An 18,431-nucleotide genomic window follows, 5' to 3' on the forward strand; every position below is an offset into this window, starting at 1 on the left:
TTCGTTTCCATGTTGGTGACAGCATTCACTAAATGTTCGAGCACCGGCAAGCCTCCATTTCTTCAGGATTCATGTTTTGCCACTGCTTTAATTGCATGTCAAAATAAGATTGATTTCATTAATTTGTAAAACCGGTCTATTATAGTTATCTCTAACTGGTAGAAAAAGCAGCCGCGTGAACTACTTTTACAGGCAAGAGGAGTTGGATTCAAGGAAGATAGATTTTTTTTTCAAAACTGATTGTTTTTGGATTGTGAGACAGTCACGTTTTTGAATGTTTGGAGTCAGATTACTCTTACTGTCAAGATAAATTATAATGAAGTTTATTCACGGCAGTGACACACTCCCTGAAATCGTTGACAACTAATCAGACTTGGGACAAAGGTATTTTTCAATAAATCATATCCACAAGAGAGTAAAAAATTTAATCAAGATAATCATATTATGATAATCATCCATTGGTCTAGAGTGTGGGTTTAATGAAAGCTTGCGAGCCATGTTTTTCAGTTGAACAACGAGTTGTTGCTAGTGTGATTTTCAGATCAGAGTAGTATTCAATTGAGTGTCGAAAATAATCTGGGATCGCTTTAGATTTGCTTCACTCCGCTTTATGATTGGTCCGAAGAACTCGTGCCACTCTCTCAACCAATCAGATGCAAAACTAAAGGCAATCGCGACTTGGTCAGTCGCGTTTTCCCGCGCTTTCTCCAGCTTGCTTCGGTTCACTGACACTAAATCAAAATAACGCTCTACGAGCCAGTAATCATCAACTGTTAAAAACTTATATCATCTACACACTAGCGAAGTTAAATTGTTTCAGAGTTGCACATTGAAAAACTGGTTAACTTACTTATCATCGTTTAACTAATAGGAAAAAGGTTGCCTGATGAATTCTTTTAGCGTTCTTTACTTTGACTATCTTGACACCTACTTATCCACTTCTTTTTGTTTTAATTAAATTTCTTTTAAAAAAGTAAGAGGCTAAAACGCATCCTTGGTGCTGAAGTTTTTCAATTTTTAGAATCCTGGAGTACCACCGCATCCCTATCAGAAAGAAAAAAAATAACACTGTTTATGATCAACGCTTTGGTTTATCTTCACAAATGCAGTTCTGGGACTTTTTAAGTTTTTCGAGTGATAATAGACAGAGCGAAAGCCAGGTGAGTGTCGGGAGTAGCCCTGGGTTGGTTTGTTCTTGCCATCCTCCTAACCTACTAAATTCTCACGTTTCAGGCAGTTCGCCTGGTTACTTTGACCTCTTATTGGCTGCTTGTGATATTTTACTCTCTTCTGATTGGCTATTGTATTACTTAATTTGCTTTTGGCTTTACGACTCTCAGTCGAAATGCGCATGCGCATTATTCTTACGATTACAATTACCTATTCTCATCAATTTAAGTGTTTTTCGCTGAGGAGTTGATAACCGGAGGATTTACTGAAGCGAAAGAAGGAAATCAGGAAGTAAATTTGTTACTTGGATCTAGGCCCCGTTGCTGATGGGGTGGATAACGCCATTCAACAAATAGATCGCTCTTCAGCGGATAACTGATTATAAAAAGTACTGCACTATCCACCGAAAAGAGATTTACCCAGCGTAGAGCGTTATCTACTCTTGAAACAAACGGGGCCAGATCAATATTGGCTCGAAGTTATTCATCGAGACAAAATGGATGTCAAAATGTGATAACAAAAAAAGTGAGTTGACACATTTTGACGTCATATGAGATCCATCGTGATGAACAGCTCTAAGGTTACTTGGAGTCTACTTATTTAATGAAGTAGTAGTAATGGACGTTGTTTAACGAGGGTAACAATTGACAGTAATTAAACTGATGAACTCATGACCCTTAGAATGAATGGAAATCGAAATAAAAGAATAGTAGTAATAGCAAGAACGATAAACGTTCACATAGTTACATTAAAATTTGATTACTTGAAACTGGTTTAAAACTGTTTAAAATTAATTTACGTGAATAATTGCACAAGAATTTGATTAACTTGAGTTGATTTAATGAGCTTTGGGTTCACATTAAGCATGTTTCATTCTTTGATTGCCCTTACGGTAAACGTCCGACTACCTTTAAGATTACAGAAACAAGTAAATATATTATGTCTGTAAGAGTTTCTGACAAGTACATAATTTACCATTGTCAATTCGTTAAAATACGACGAAGAATTCAACGTATTATATGCTATTGTTTTAAAATAACATTTGATGACAATTTACAAGAAAGCATCAGCATCAAAGGAAATACCGAGAGGATGCTCGTCACGTTGTGCAAACTCTGTAGAATATCAATCATAAGTGAAGAACTGAGCCAAAGATTGTTAAGAAAGAAGTAAGGGTCGGTGTACGTATTGTACGTGGTATATACTCGATTGCAAGAAACGCTAACATCTGAAAAGCATGGCCCATGAAAGATGATACCGAACGGTTTTATGGGAAATGTTTCATAATTTCCATTATCCATGGCAAATCTTGGTGTATAATAATTATTTCCTGTCAGGAAAGTGTGGATGGCTTCTATCATATACCACGTGCAAAGAATGGTCGTTATCATGTTTTTGTGTACCCATAAAGTTGTTGGGTCTCATCGTTCGTTGTCTTTTACGTCTCAACGTTTTTGCAATGGAGTGTAGGCAAGAGGGACCAGGGTAAACATTTATACCAGAATGCCACAATTCTCAATGTTTTAAATTAGATATTTACCGATCATCATATATTTTGTTCACTGCATAGTTTAATTCATTGGTTCCCCTGGACAAAAAAACAAAACAAAACAAGAGAAAAAAATGCATAGATAACATACGTGAATAACCGAGATAACGACTCCGTAAAAAGCAGGTTTACAGCTGCATAACAGAAGACCTAATAAGTCAGCAGCAGTGTTCGTTCAAAGAGTTAATAATCATGACCAAACAATCAAAAGTAGACACTAAGTCCAGAAAAAAACAAGTAAACAATATGCAAGTAGAGATCTGCGCATTTGATGAGTTGATCAATACATTGTTGTGAAGACCAAAGTACTAAAAAGATCTGGCATACATGGTATTGAACTGGAATTAATAGTCAATGATTCAGTCTGTTAAGAAGTATTTGGTTGAGAAGTTTGTCGTTGGAAACAAACAAAACAAAGAAACAAACTAAATGTGATTTTTACTCACGTCTGATATGCAACTGAGTTGATGTCCAGATTCCTTTGACCTCTTCCATTTTAAAACAAGTTTATTAGTTTACATCAAAGGAAAAGAACGATGTTCATATCATTTTAGTATTTTTATTCAAATGAAACCTATACATTTTTTGGTACCATGATAATGGAAATTATTACAGTCGTTATACATAGCAAGTTTTCCCGTTAAGTAGGGCTTTGTTCTCACCTTTTCCAGTAGAAGAATACACCCAATGCTACGGCAGCGATCAAAATGCTTAATACCACGGGTAACACCACAGCAAGTACATTGACACCTATCAAAGGATGAAAAGCATCCTTCGGTAAAACTATCAATTTGATGAAATTGATCTTCCTCACATTTTAAAAACAAATTAAAAGAGCTAAAAAGATGTATTCTTTTCGTCTTGACACAAAAGTAGGATAGGGAGGTATTATCGGGCCTCTTCACATGACCTCAGTTGAGTTATAGTCCACCTTGACTTATCTTGAAAAATGGGCAGTACTCGTGTTACTCAAACGTAGGTAATTAGTCTTCGCTGAGGTGTGGTTTTCTGACCCGGATCAGCCCTCTTGTTGATCAAAATTCCGAAACTATCGGCTACAAAGGTGAAAGGCAAGAAACTGAAAAAATTACAAAGCAGGCACGTAGCGTGGTCAGTTTTTCAAGTACGCACAAGTACATGTGATCTAGAAACCTGAGTAAACTGAGCGAAAAATGGTGCGTTCTTTAGTTCTTGTTCGAAATAGTTGTGTGAATACAAGCAAAGAACAAAGCGTCTTGCCTTTATTTTGAGCAAACTTAGCGCAAACACAACAACGTCTTTAAAATTTTGTAGTCACCTTAAGTACGCACGTGCGTATATGCGTATAGGACGCTACGCGCCTGCAAAGTCTATTATGAAAAAATGCAGTGGGTGATGACTTAAGACGAAAACGAAAATAAAAAAAAAAAAACAGTTATATGAGTGACAACAACCTAGGCATGTTCTTGGAACGGTGCTTGAACGTAAAAATGGAAGACATATTGACTTTTTTGGCAAAGTCAACCTGGGTCTCAACAAGGGCTACTTGGTAAGAGGGGCTAGCCCGGCCCACTTACTGCTTTCAAACATTTTACCACAGAAGGTTCACTCTTCACGGTGATTCAACCCGGGCTCTTAGGCAACCCAGGGGTAATGTAAAGAGCCTCTTATAGTTCCAGCTGTAGCTATAATTTTACATTCGTCCAACACCCATCTTAGCTTAACCATTCGCATACACTTGGTGCGATCATAGTCTAATTGATCCTTTGTTACCTTATTCGACATAACCCTAACTTGTTTTTGAATTGAAATAAACTCTAAAAAAAACATTTCACGATGATGATTAAATTGGTGAACCCCTAAGCAATAGTAGGAGAGAGAAATATTTTTAAATTATGCTGCCCAGTTTCAATAATTTCCTTTGCAATGGTTTTTGGGTCGCCATTCGTAACGGGCTGTGTCGTCGGCGTCTGCAGACGAGACGACACAGCGATTAGCCTAAAGTTTCAGTAGCACCTTCTGTTTTCCTGCTTCCTTTATTCGCAGCGAGTCTTCCCTCTTCTCTGTTAGCTTCTGTCGTCATTTCTGGTGATGGTACGGTTGGCGAATCGGTAAACACTAGGAGGTAAAAGAAAGTTTAAAATTTAGGCTTTAGGCTTTTCTCTAGCTTACGAAATAAATCAAAACATGCGCAGTAACAACACGACGCAGAGGGAATCAAATGAATCATTGCTAATTCGGGCCAATTTTTTTTATAGAAAAACAAACTGATATTTGAAAGGGAGGAATGAGCTGCGTTTTGATTGTTACTACATCCTGTTTAGAATCACTGATGATCCTTGCAATCTTACTGGCCCTCGGCAGTATTGTGCATTCAGGGTTTTCACAATAGTTTTTTTTTTTCTGAATGAAACACGAAAACAGAAAAAACCGTCTGTCAAGGCTTGAAATTGTGCACTGTAATAAATCAAATTGTAGGGGAAAAGGTAATGTAAGAAATGAAAGAGGGACAGTTAACATTCGTGTAATGCAAGCTTAGTCTAAAATCATAATTAGTTATTCCCAATCGATCACATGCTGCACGCTCGTACGATTTGAGCTCTAGTCAGACTACTCTCCTCTGTGAAATTGTGCGCATTTTGAAACTATTTGGCAGACTAATTTCTCATTGTGTACCCTCGCAGGTATCGCACCCAATATCTCTCTTCGATCAGAAGCGTCTCCGTTCATCAATAAAGGGAAGTTACTCTACCTGAGCAGCCGTAGATTTCCACCCTCATCGATATGTGATTGTGCCACTCAACAGGCATCAGGCGAATGTAGCGTGTTGTTATTGGTGGACTTAGCATGTTTTTTACAACCGTATCACCGTTCTGATTTCCATAGAATACCTGATGTTGAGATAGTAAAGGACTCAAACAGAAGCCAAAAATGATCAGTTTGCTGGGTAACGTTCTGGCCCGTTTTTTCGAAGTATGGATAACGCTATCAACTGGATATATCTTAATCCAGTGGATAACGGGAAGGCTTTGATATCACTTATCCGCTGAATAGCGATTTATTCGCCCTTTGAAAAACTGGGTCCAGGTGCATGAATAAGGCCCATAGAAGGGATCTGATTTTTTTTAGCATTTTACGGCCCAACAATTAACTGATATGTTTAAAATTAGCACTTGAACAAAAAGAAGGTCTAACAGCTAACCTCTTTGCTCTCTTCAGCATTATCATACCTTTGCTGAACTGTCTTCCGTTGCATTGTAAAATTCAAAAGTCACTCCGTCACTGCTATACTGTATCCGATATCTGGACACCCACTGGTCATTTCCATTCATCCCCTGAGTCGCAACACCTGTTACTCGAGAGTTGCCACCAATATCCACTTGAAGCCACTGATTGAAGTTATTGTTCAAGGCTGACCATCCCCCTCCCTTGTCCCCGTCTGCTTTCGAGTTTAACCTTGCCTCTTTTGCGCTATGGTCCCCGTCCAGTTGTGAAGATACCCTAATGTTGGCATCAGGTATTTCTCTATTCTCCATACCAAGTGCTGTAACGCATCCTGTATTCGAAAATAAAGAATTTTTTAAGACAAATAATTTTGATCCTTTCACTGTGGCAATAAACTCGTGTAACCTTTCGAGAACAAGATTCTGCTTAGCTTGGATTGTTACATTTCATCATGTAAGGACCCGCATCTGTAAAATGTAAGGCGTCTTTTGTAATTAAGTAACCCTATTTAGAGAAAATTAGTGGTAATGTTCTTTTAAAGCACCTGGACAGCCATAGATCTCTATTCTCATTGAGATATGATTGTGCCACTCCACTGGTATAAGCCGTATAAACCTTGTTGTGATTGGTGGGCTCATACTGTTGTAAACCACTGCATCGCTAATTTGATTTCCAGTAAAAACCTTTTAAGAGAATGATAAAGATAGATGTTATTATCTTGCATGCAAGAAACCCTAATACTGTCATCCCGTAGTAACATCGGATGGAAAATTTGTCACAGAAAAGGAGTGTTCTTCATATCAGTTATAAAAAGCGTAATCATGGAGCTGAGCTGGGTGTATTTCATCAATATTTGTCACTGTTAAGGAGTAGACATACAATATTCGTTTCCTTTAGTTGCACTTTTTCCGAGGCTTAGCTACTGAAGTCACTAGGAAGATCACCTTTCTCAAGTTTCAGATGACCGGTCTTAAAATGATTTAATATACCCTCGCTACGCTGGCATTTGATGATTTGTAAAGCTGGAAACTTTGGCCATCTTCACTGTACTCCACCTTAAACTTGGTCACCCATTGATCGTACCCATTCCTTCCTTGAGTGGCAACACGTGTCACTCTTGTGTAAATACTAAGATCGACTTGAAGCCATTGGTTAGCATCATTCGTGTGGGATGACCAACCTCCCCCTAAGCCACCATCCGCTTTATAATTCAACCTGCCCTGACTTGCACGGCTATCGTCATTCAAAATCGAGGATGTAGTTATCTTGGAGTCAGCGATGTTTCCGCTTTCCATACCAAGAGGTGCAATGCAGTCTAGGAGATACAAGACAAGGATCAGGAAGTAAATGCAGTTTCCTTCGAGGAATCGGTGAGACCTAATTTACAAAAGTAAAATGTAATCTTTGTTTCCAATCTAGAGGACTTAAACGTATTGCTATGGTCTTTTTCATCATCAGGTAAAAAAAGGCCAGTTCTTGGATGAAAATGATCACGCGTTTGGCTGGATAGACCTAAAACTGCCTCTTTTTGACTAATCACCTAAACTAAGTTGAAGAACCTTACCACAAGTCAGTGCTAAGATTCTTCTAAACCCGCCGTTTTTCCAAATGTCCGTGGTCATGTTACTAAAGAAGACACTTTTCAGACGTGATAGACAAAGACGTCGGAAATAATTGATTATACCTGGGCATCCGTAAATCTCAATTCTCATTGATATGTGTTTGTGCCACTCTATTGGCAATAGGCGGATGAAACGCGCTCTGATTTCGTCGGTCAGTTTGTTAACTACAACTGTTGCACTGTCTTCATTTCCGTCGAAAACCTTTAAAAGAAAGTTTAAAAAAGAATTGTATTTAACATTTGGTTTCCCTTGGTATTCTCGGTGAGTCAATATAAAGTGACCTTAGAACTTACACCGCTTACAAACTCATTCACCCACCTAACCATCCATTAAGACATCCCTTCTTCCATCAAACACTCATTTTGAATATTCAAATTAGCAAAACTGGGCTAAGAATTTTCTCATTTACTTACACAGGCGTCAGATTGATCAATCTGTAACGTCGTAAAGTAAATATTAAATAGTGTCAATTTATCCTAACTTCATATTTAGAATAGAGCGGTAAGAGCATACCTGTGCAGAACTATGTTCTGCTTTCTTGTAGAATTGGAAGTTAATCCCGGAGTAGCTATATTGTATTCTGTATTTGGTCACCCATTCATCCAGTCCATCTATCCCTTGTGTTGCTACACGCGTCACAATTGTTTTACTTCCAAGGTCCACCTGAAACCATTGATAAAGATCGTTCTTGCGAGCAGACCACCCCCCATTTCTACTATTAATGGCTGCTTGAATGTGCAACCTGGCCTGCTCTGGAGCATGATCATCATCGAGTTGTGAGGAGGCAGATATTTGTGCATCAGAGATTGATTTACTTTCCATACCGAGGGGGACAACACAGCCTGAGTATGTCGAAAGAAACAAATCGCAGGTATAGGTTAAAAAAGGTTGAAAAATGCTTAGTAGTGATATTGCGGCACATAACATTTGGAATCGCTTTCAAAATGCACTTTCATGCTATACTGCCCACTTAACCTATCAAACTCAAAGTTGAGGCCATACCTTCAGAAGGTAGTTATTTCCTAACGAAGTATTGCACAGCGGGACTTGCAAGTTTTAAAAATGTTCAGTTTACGAAGAAAGTGAATTTTTCAAGGCAACTTAATCGCCGTATCAAACTAAAACTCATCTTTGTCAACGTTAGGATGACAACAGGTCATCCGTACGAATTTTTTGAGCTCACCCTCACCATTCGGGTAATTTTTACCACTTTCCTAATTAGCACTTCCAATACTTTTTGTACAAGTGAGACTTACAAAAACAAATGCATAACCTGGAAATAATAGACTACGAGCAGTCCATCCTAGTGATGATGTCGATGACAATAGTGATAATGATAATGACAGTAATTATTGTGATGATAACACAACATACTAATAATAATAATAATAATAATGATAATAATAATAATAATAATGATAATAAGGAATATGGGAATTACCTGGACAGCCATAGATCTCAACCCTCATGGATATGTGTCGGTTCCAACTCACTGGTCTAACTCGTATATAGCGTGCTCTGATTGGTTGGCGTATTTCGTTATAGAGGACGGTCTCTCTGTCTTTATTTCCACGGAAGACCTATTTAAAATTATTGAGATCGGTGAAAAGTGAGCTCTTCATCAGAACATTTCTAAAGACCTCACCCTCACCCTTCCCCCCAAACAATTAAGCTTCCTGGAAGACAGAATAAAGGTAGAATCAATGTGACTATAAAGGTATACCTTCTCAGCTTCGAGTGGCGTCTCCTTGTAAAACTGAAAAGATACTCCATCGTCACTATACTGTAACTTATATGCTGTCACGTACTGGTCTATCCATGGATGATTTCTGCCTTGGGTCGCTATACCAGTTACTGTAGTATATTGATCAAGATCCACTTGAAACCATTGGTTTAAATCATTTCTACGTGATGACCAACTACCGGAGGTGCCGAAAACTCTCTTAAAATGCAACCTTCCTTGCCTGGCCGCATGATTATCATCCCACTGTGAAGAAGCACTTATCTGTGCATCGGTGATTGCTCCGCTGTCCATGCCAAGTGGTGCTACACAACCTGTTTGTATTGAAAGAGAACAAGAAAGTGGAAGGCGAATCCCTCTTCAAACAGTTAAGGTCTTCGTTTGAGTGGAGTGTGATACGTTTGTTCTGTTAGTTTACGCTTTCAAAAGTTAATAAATCGGAACGTTTCTCATCCGGCTTCCAAGATATATATATATAGATATATATATATATATATATCTATATATATATACATAGTCGTTAATGGAACTCTCAGGCCGACAAAGGTGCACCGCGCCAGGAGGATCAATAAAGATTCACGGTCCAAACCTCACAGTCAACACCAACGTTGAAAGTTTAAAAAATTGCAACAACTAAAACCCATAAAATCTATCATAGACTATCTTTAAAAATTTTACTATATATATATATATATATATATATATATAAAGTTTAAAAAATTGCGAGGATGGACAACTTCTGACGTAAAAAAAATAAAAAATTTTAATAAAAAAGGTTTCGGTCAGAGACCTTCTTCAGTTATTTACAACTTTTGAAATAAAAAAAGAGCATTAAATAGGATCGAAGTGCTAATGATGACGTAATTACAGATAACGACTTATGAATTGGTGCTAATAAACAAAAAACCTAATTACAAAGAAAGCAATGGACAAAATACAAGAAACAAACTCTAAAAACTAAGAGATAAGAATACTAAATACGTTAATATTGAACGATCAATTAGTAGCGCCTAATATAAGATGGAAAATTAATTGTAGCAAATTTGCCTATTGCTTCTTTGCAATTGTTTAGGCCCTTTTCTTGGATTTTGTCGGCCCTTTAGGTGTGGATTGGACTCAGAGGCCCTGCCAAGGGATCTTATATGATTAGTATTATTTAAGGGCCCCTCCACGGATTTTGTTGCTAATTTGCCCTTTCGGGCTCCAAAGTCCTTGTTTTGGGATTTTGTTACGGTTTACAGTTGTAGTAAAAAGTGGGCCTTCCCTTTTTTAATGCTCGCCGCATTGCTTCTTTGCAGTTGATTACGCCACTCATATTAACATATTTAGTATTCTTATCTCTTAGTTTTTAGGGTGTTTCTTGTATTTTGTCCATTGCTTTCTTTGTAATTAGGTTTTTTGTTTATTAGCTCCAGTTCATAAGTCGTTATCTGTAATTACGTAATCATTAGCACTTCGATCCTATTTAATGCTCTTTTTTAATTTCAAAAGTTGTAAATAACTGCAGAAGGTCTCTGACCGAGACGTTTATTATCAATATTTTTTATATTTTTTACGTCAGAAGTTGTCCATCCACGCAATTTTTTAAACTTTCTATATATATATATATAATTTGGATATATCAACAAAGTTGATGTGGTAAATTGGCCACCGTAACGATTGCAAAAGCTGACGTTTCGAGCGTTAGCCCTTCGTCGGAGCGACTAGAGGAATTGTGGGTTGTGTGTGCTTTTAAAGGCAGAGAATGGAGCTACGTTATTGGTGGGAAAATGGCATCGAGAAAAACAATAATAAATTAGTGGAATGAAAAGCGTTCGTTGATCCCTGTGGGATTTAGACTACCGGTTTGAAAGATGAGCTTTTGTTCAAGATTTTTACGGCTTTCGGTGCTACCTAAGTGTAAGGAAAGACCGCAGATTGCCATATGTTGCTTAGAATGATTAGGTAAATTAAAATGTCTAGCGACTGGTTTCGATGTGTCCTTGTCATTCCTTTTCGGAAAGCCGTAAAAATCTTGAACAAAAGCTCATCTTTGAAACCGGCAGTCTAAATCCCACAGGGATCAACGAACGCTTTTCATTCCACTAATTTATTATTGTTTTTCTCCTTGCCATGTTCCCACCAATAACGTAGCTCCATTTTCTGCCTTTAAAGCAACACACAACCCACAATTCCTCTATTCGCTCCGACGAAGGGCTAACACTCGAAACGTCAGCTTTTGGAATCGTTATGGTGGCCAATTTACCACTTCAACTTTGTTGATATATCCAAATTATGTCGTTACTCCCACCGACGCAGCCCCAAACAGTTTCTTTCGAGACTATCAGCCTTTATTCATTTCTATATATATATTTAACAATTATTCGCCGAAGGCGAGGTGAATATCGTCGAATAATCCCCGAGACGAAGTCGAGGGGATTATTCGACAATATTCACCGAACCTGAGGCGAACAACTGTTCTAGTATAATTTCAGAGGTGAACGACAGAGAAATTTCTAAAATCATAACATTTTAGTAACATTTATTAACATTTTAGTTTAACATTTTATATAAACCGCGCGAAGCTGTTTATATAGCGTCATATAAGGAACCGCTCGACCAATCAGATTGCTGGAAACTCTTTGTTCAGTTCTGAAATTATACTAAATATATATATATAGTAAAATCTTTAAAGATAGTCTGATAGATTTTGTGGGTTTTAGTTGTTGTAAAGGTTTTGTCAAACCGTTTCTACTGCGTCGCCCATGCCGGGCTGATGCCAACAAGAGGTGTACCTGGGCATCCGTAGATCTCCATTCTCATCGATATGTGGTCGTTCCAGGCTATTGGCTTCAGTTGGATGTAACGTGTGGTTATTGGTGGGCTCAATACGTTATAAACAACAGTCTTTTGGTCTTGATTTCCATCGAACACCTAGAGAATAGACAAAGAAATAGAAAAGGAAACGAAAATTTTGAACACTACTTGGGTTCGCTCAACCAGACTTGGGGTCTGACTGATGCTGAGAAGATAAATGCACCAGTTCTGATGCGTAAATGGTGAGTTGAACCGACAAATAAACGATGAATCGATAGATTGAGCAAATGGATAGGAAGGAAGGGCGGATGGATAAAGGAATTAATGGACGGATAGACAGAAGGATGGATGAATCAGTGGACGGATGGAAAGATAGATGGATGGACTGGGCGAGTGTATAGAAGGATGGAGGGATAGGTAGGTGGATTGAGCAAATGTACGAGATGCATAGATGGTTGGAGGAATAGAAAAATAGATAGAAATCTTTATTTAACCGCGGTAACTTCGATCAAAGAAAAGTTGTTTTGTTCTTAAAAGCCTAAATGTACTTGTCAAAGTTCGTTTGATAGCGTATTCAAAACTTTCGTCCTAATGTAAGCAAAACTTGTCCTTTAGTAGTCTGTTTTAACAACCGGTAAAAGTAGATTCCTACTAGAGGTTCTAAGATTACACACCGATTTTCCGTTATCAATGCAGAAGATATCTTCTAACTAGGCTGGGGTCATATCACTCATGATTTTAAACATCATTAGAGCTTTTTGTTCGTTTCTTCTCTCCTTGAGATGTGACAAGCCGAGCATACTCAGTAATTCCTTAGTAGATAACCGGTAGTAGTGAGGTGATTACACGTGCAGCAAGACTTTGTAACATATAAATTTTTTCAGTGAGACGTCCACTGATGTTATCCTATGCTTTAATAATCAAAGAATGGTTCAACAATTGACTGAGCAACACTAATCAGGTTAAAGGAAGGAACAGAATGCTTCATGGATGAATAAATGGATAAGTGGACGGATGAGCGCATGGACAAATAAATGGATTGAGCGAATGCATGGAGTAGTTGCGGTGACTAAAGGGATTTATGAATGGATGGAGGGAAGAGTGGGAGCGAAAGAGAAATGGATGGATGAATAGATGGAGGATCTTTCTTTCTCGACCATGTTTCTCTTTCTTCTGAATTTTTTTGTCAGTTTTACATTTTTATAAAGCAGCAACGAATGACAGCTGCACGATATCTGTTAGCAAAAGTCTGTAACTTAGTAGAGAAAATAAAAGCTTAGGATATCTGGTACCTTTGCAGAGCTGGATGTAGCTTCCTTGTAGAGGTGGAAGTTTATGCCATCATCACTGTATTGTAACATGTATTTAGTCACCCACTGATTGTAGCCATCCATCCCCTGAGTTGCTAGGCGCGTCACTTTTGTATAACTACCCAAGTCCACTTGAAGCCATTGGTTAACATCATTAGTGAGAGCTGACCAACCTCCAACTTTGTAACCATCTGCTTGGAAATGTAACCTGGCCTGTGATGCAGAATGATTGCCATCCAATTGTGATGATGCTGTTATCTGAATATCAGATATGGATCCAAATGCCATTCCAAGAGGATTTATGCAACCTTAGTTTGACAGAAATAGAATGGTGACAGTTAATAATAGACGCCATCTTTTGATTAAGAATGGCTACCTGTTCCTCTACTAAGAATCATAGTTAGAGATATTATCATTCACCACACGCAGAGTGCCACAAACAGCCTTCCCACGAGTGATTAACATCGAAAACAAGAAATGCAATTTGTCGTCTGTAAAGAAGCTCAAAAAGAAAGTCAAGCTTTGGTATTTGAATCGTCTTTACAAGGTAAATAAAATCATTCTAGATACCTGGACAGCCATAGATCTCGACCCTCATTGATATTCGATTGTGCCACTCAGCGGGTTTGAATCGAATATAACGCGTTATAATTGGTGGAGTCAGTGTGTGGTACACAACAGTGTCACTGTCTGTATTTCCTTTGAAAACCTTGATACAAAAACAAAAGATACTTTAACAACAAAGATGATGACTCAAGTTCTTGTTTGGAATTGATTTTTCTCAACGCCTAAGAATGAAATGCCACAGTTCTAGTTTCTTAGAGTTCGTTTTAAATTAGGAACCTTCTGATAAAGATCGTCTACCATAAATTTGATTTACTTCGATCTCCATAACCACAAATGTTTAAGCCATAATGCACAAAAGAAGAGCTCGTGAAAATTTTCTTTCTGATAACATTACGACATATAAAATTGATCTAAGTTTTTCTATTCTCAAATGAGGTTAAAAGCAAACAAATTTTGGTTGCTATGCTACTGAGAATTTTATGTATATTCGCTGGATTCCTGCAAAGTTGACGATGGAATGTTGAAATACGGCCTCGATGAACTTAGATAACTAGAGATGAAACGAGCTTTATTTTTTAATGTCTATAGCATCAACAATATCAGACGTTTCATCACTGAAATCTGAGAAAAACTGGTTCATGATACAAACCTTCGCAGCAAAATGTCCTGGATCCTCAAAAAAATGAAGGATGTCCTCATCTTCGCCGTATTGCAGCCTGAACTTGGTCACCCACTCGTCGTGCCCATTCCTCCCTTGGGTAGCAATGCCCGTAACCCTTAAGTAAGTACCAAGGTCCACATGAAGCCATTGGTTTACGTCATTTGTAAGCGCTGACCAGCTTCCTCCATTCTCCCCATTTGCCTTTGAATGTAACCTGGAATACTTTGCGGAATGATTTTCATCCAGTTGAGTAGACGACTTCAGTTGAGCATCCAAAATTTTACCATTTTCCATACCATACGGTGACATACAGCCTAGATTAAAAATCAGTAAAGATGTCTTTTAAGAAAATTTCCCAAGACTAATGGTAATCGACAGGGGCTAGGTTCAATTGGTTTTGTAAGGATACAAGTTCCTAATTAAGAGTATGATATAGACAAACTTGAGTGACACAAACGTATGTTACCAATTCATCAAAACTGTGGCAATATTCGAGGACCAGAAGGATCATCGGTTAAAAGTATTTATGAGTAAAAAACAGTCGATAATTTTTTCAGGAGGAAGTGGCCCAAGAGTCGATACAGTAGCACACTTAATTGGCCTTCACTGTCAAGTTACACAGGCGTGACACACACAGAGCCCTTTTAAACTCTACAATGACACCTGAATTGCTTTCTTAGTGCTTAAATCGGTCTTTTTATTGCAAATTACGTTTGAAAATGTTGTGGGAGTCCTCAGTATAAGGATTTCAAACTACCTGGGCAGCCATACAATTCCATTCTCATGGAGATCTGGTTATTCCACGCCACTGGTATTAGGCGTATGTACCGAGTAGTTATTGGTGAAGTCAATTTGTTGTATACGACAGTGTCTGAATCTCGGTTTCCATCAAACACCTAAGTAGAACGAATGAAGATTTTAAAGAAGTATTCTATGGTTTAAATATTGTTTGAGGACCCTTTCATCTATTTCTCCTTTCAAGACACTTCGTGGTTGATATTTCATACACATCTTTAGCGCAGAAGGTAGTAGATAAGGGAAGAGATCCCTCATGTTTTAATGAACTAAATGTGAAAATCCACGGTAGTAATCTTTTTTTTTAAATGATTTGCTCTAAAATGATTTACTTCTTCGTGGAAGAATATAAAGTATAGGGCTATCAGGTGAGGTTTTACCTGTGAAATTGTTACCACACCTTTTCTGAGCTGCTGTCAAACTCCTTGTAGAAAGCGAAGGTCACACCATCATCGCTGTACTGCAAATTGTATTTGGTGACCCATTCTTTGAATCCATCTCTTCCCTGGGTCGCCACTACTGTTACCCGAGCAAAAGTGTTAAGATCCACTTGTAGCCATTGATTAAGATCATTTGTGAGAGCCGACCAGCCACCTTGCTTTTGACCATTTCTCTTAAGGTGTAGTCTGCCTTGTATTGCAGAATAGTTACCATCTACTTGCGAGGAAGCGCTTATCTGAGCATCTTCTATTGTCTGACTTTCCATTCCAAGAGCCGTCACACACGCTGCATTTGTTGTTAAAAGATCAGTGTCAGATGTAGATACTACCCAAACTTGACACGAAAATTTCATGGAATATGAAAATTATAACCCACGCATTCACTTTATCGCATCTCCAACTCGGAGTATGAGGACGAGAGGAAACAAAGGATAAAGATTCAAACTTAAGTAGAACAGGAAAAGAAAGTCATAAAACGTTGAAAGAGTGAGTTCGATTAAACTTATTGATTCTTTGCCCTATATTTTCTGAACCATTTCTGTATATCAGAAGATTTTTCTTGAGGCTGAAAGACTGGCCCCAAAACTTCCAGCTGCCTATGAAGTCTTATTAAGCTTCTTATCTAGTTGATAATTTTCTAATGATCTTTCGGCCACTGGATTCAGAACTTCAGATTAATATTCAACATACCTGGACAACCATAGATCTCTGTCCTCATGGAGATCCTATTGTGCCAACCGTTTGGTAAAAACCGTATAAAACGCGCTGTGAGAGGAGGATTCAGATTGTTATACGCATTGGTATCACTTCCTTTATTCCCATTCAGCACCTGTAAATTGTAAGAAGCATGGAGGATTCTTGAAAGACACATACACAGACCTTAAATTTGTATGCGTCACAGAAAACATTCAAGAAAGTACTGCCCAGTATATGCATCTTTCTAAAATATTGTCTTGTTTGAAAAGAGTATGGATTGAAAAGTAGCCTTAAGTGGCCTTGGATATTGCTCTTGTCTATCACACGGATAGGATATCTAACGAAGACATACCGTCCATTTGTTGTCACCCTGTTGCTTGTAGTACTGGAAGTTTCTTCCATCGTCACTGTACTGTAACCTGTACTTGGTCACCCACTCGTCGTTGGCATTCAACCCTTGGGTCGCCACGCGCGTTACCCTGGTATATATGCCAAGATCTACCTGCAACCATTGGTTTTTATCGTTTGTCTGAGCTGACCATCCCCCAGCCTTAAATCCTTCCTCTTTAAAATTCAATCGGGCCTGACTTGGTGAATGATTGTCATCCAGTCGCGAAGAAGAACTGACTTGGACATCAGTGATCCTTCCATCCTCCATACCAAGCGGTGCAAAGCATACTTGATTTTTTAAAATAAAAAAATAAAGGGATGATAAGAGAAAAGAATGGGGTGCTCTATCTATTTTCTGGGATGAGCCAACCAATCTTCGATTTGGCGAACAGCCAACCTGCTTAAAGCGCGGGAAAACGAGAGTGACAAAGTTGGGAATGGTTTTAGTTTTCCATTTGATTGGCTGCGATGGTGGCGTGAGTTTTGTGGACCAATCACAGCGCGAAGAGAAATAACACCAAAGAAGTCCAGGATCACTTTCGATGTAATCGATTAAAATCTGCTCTAGTCGACAGACATAAGCATAAGTTGTGGTCTATAAGAGCTTTCCTTTCTGCATTGACCAGTTCTAGTATTTGTTCAAATTCTCAACTACATGTATTTAATTAGGGTATACTTTTCAGCTGTAATTTTTATCCAGAGTTCTTTTTTAACTTTTAATTTTTGTGTTATTACGTTTACATCATAAATTACTTTATAAAAGCTGGAGCGAATGACAATTAAAAAAAAAAGAAGATTCCAATCAATATTAAATAAGTTCCAATCTGTACCACTCCTGAAATAATAGTACTGAAATAGATCCCGATGTAATACCTGTACAGCCATAGATTTCTACTCTCATAGAGATGTGACCACGCCATTCCACCGGAATGAAGCGGATGTAACGTGTCGTAATTTGCCGTACCAATTTGTGGTATACAATGCTGTCTCTGTCTTGATTACCATCAAATACCTGAAAAGAATATCATCATCTTTTTTCCTTAGAGACATTGTTACAAGAAGATTTACGCTGACTCACGCCGAGAAGAAATCTTCCATGACAAATTAATTTGTCAGAAGACGAATGAAGTTTAACTGGTTACGAATCTGAGTAGATTTGCTCTGAAAAATTAATTCTTCCGCCTTTTTTTTTTATCGAAGGTGACCAAAGGGGAAATTTGGTAAGCTTTTGAAATACGGATGTTTCGCAGGATATGCTTGGGTGGGGCTTTATTTTGGTGAAAAACCACAAAGTATAACCCGCCGGAACTTGCTTCCATAGTTCGCCATGATTTCTAAAGTTGGCTTTTGATTCTTTTCCCAAACGCTATCTCCGTTCTTTATTCCAGTCCAAAATAATTGGTTTTCTCTTTTCGGATGTTTTCACAATGTTAAATGTGGTCTTGCGCTTCTGGAAAACGTATCGTTATTTGCAGCAGACCACTTTCATA

General features: G+C 38.1%; 1 protein-coding gene across 3 annotated transcripts in view; it reads right to left on the reverse strand.

Moving 5' to 3' along the window:
* Nucleotides 1-207: 207 nt before the first annotated feature.
* The window catches only part of LOC148734840 (uncharacterized), a 32,486-nt gene continuing 14,262 nt past the window's right edge, over nucleotides 208-18,431 (reverse strand). Inside the window, exons 15-36 of one of the 3 annotated variants that reach the window (XM_088754017.1) lie at nucleotides 17,815-17,953; nucleotides 16,904-17,229; nucleotides 16,546-16,684; nucleotides 15,816-16,141; nucleotides 15,378-15,516; nucleotides 14,609-14,934; nucleotides 13,963-14,101; nucleotides 13,375-13,700; nucleotides 12,061-12,199; nucleotides 9,269-9,600; nucleotides 8,987-9,125; nucleotides 8,059-8,387; nucleotides 7,608-7,746; nucleotides 6,913-7,238; nucleotides 6,468-6,606; nucleotides 5,929-6,254; nucleotides 5,451-5,589; nucleotides 4,715-4,816; nucleotides 3,382-3,469; nucleotides 3,166-3,207; nucleotides 2,711-2,758; nucleotides 208-1,044 (exon numbers count right to left, since the gene is read on the reverse strand). In XM_088754017.1, coding sequence (XP_088610143.1) covers nucleotides 1,011-1,044; nucleotides 2,711-2,758; nucleotides 3,166-3,207; nucleotides 3,382-3,469; nucleotides 4,715-4,816; nucleotides 5,451-5,589; nucleotides 5,929-6,254; nucleotides 6,468-6,606; nucleotides 6,913-7,238; nucleotides 7,608-7,746; nucleotides 8,059-8,387; nucleotides 8,987-9,125; nucleotides 9,269-9,600; nucleotides 12,061-12,199; nucleotides 13,375-13,700; nucleotides 13,963-14,101; nucleotides 14,609-14,934; nucleotides 15,378-15,516; nucleotides 15,816-16,141; nucleotides 16,546-16,684; nucleotides 16,904-17,229; nucleotides 17,815-17,953 — 4,182 coding nt within the window. In that variant the 3' untranslated portion in view covers nucleotides 208-1,010. The other 2 variants (XM_088754018.1, XM_088754016.1) reach the window with 2 other exon arrangements.

The sequence above is a fragment of the Stylophora pistillata genome, chromosome 3, assembly GCF_964205215.1.
Source record: "Stylophora pistillata chromosome 3, jaStyPist1.2, whole genome shotgun sequence".
NCBI lineage: Eukaryota > Metazoa > Cnidaria > Anthozoa > Scleractinia > Pocilloporidae > Stylophora > Stylophora pistillata.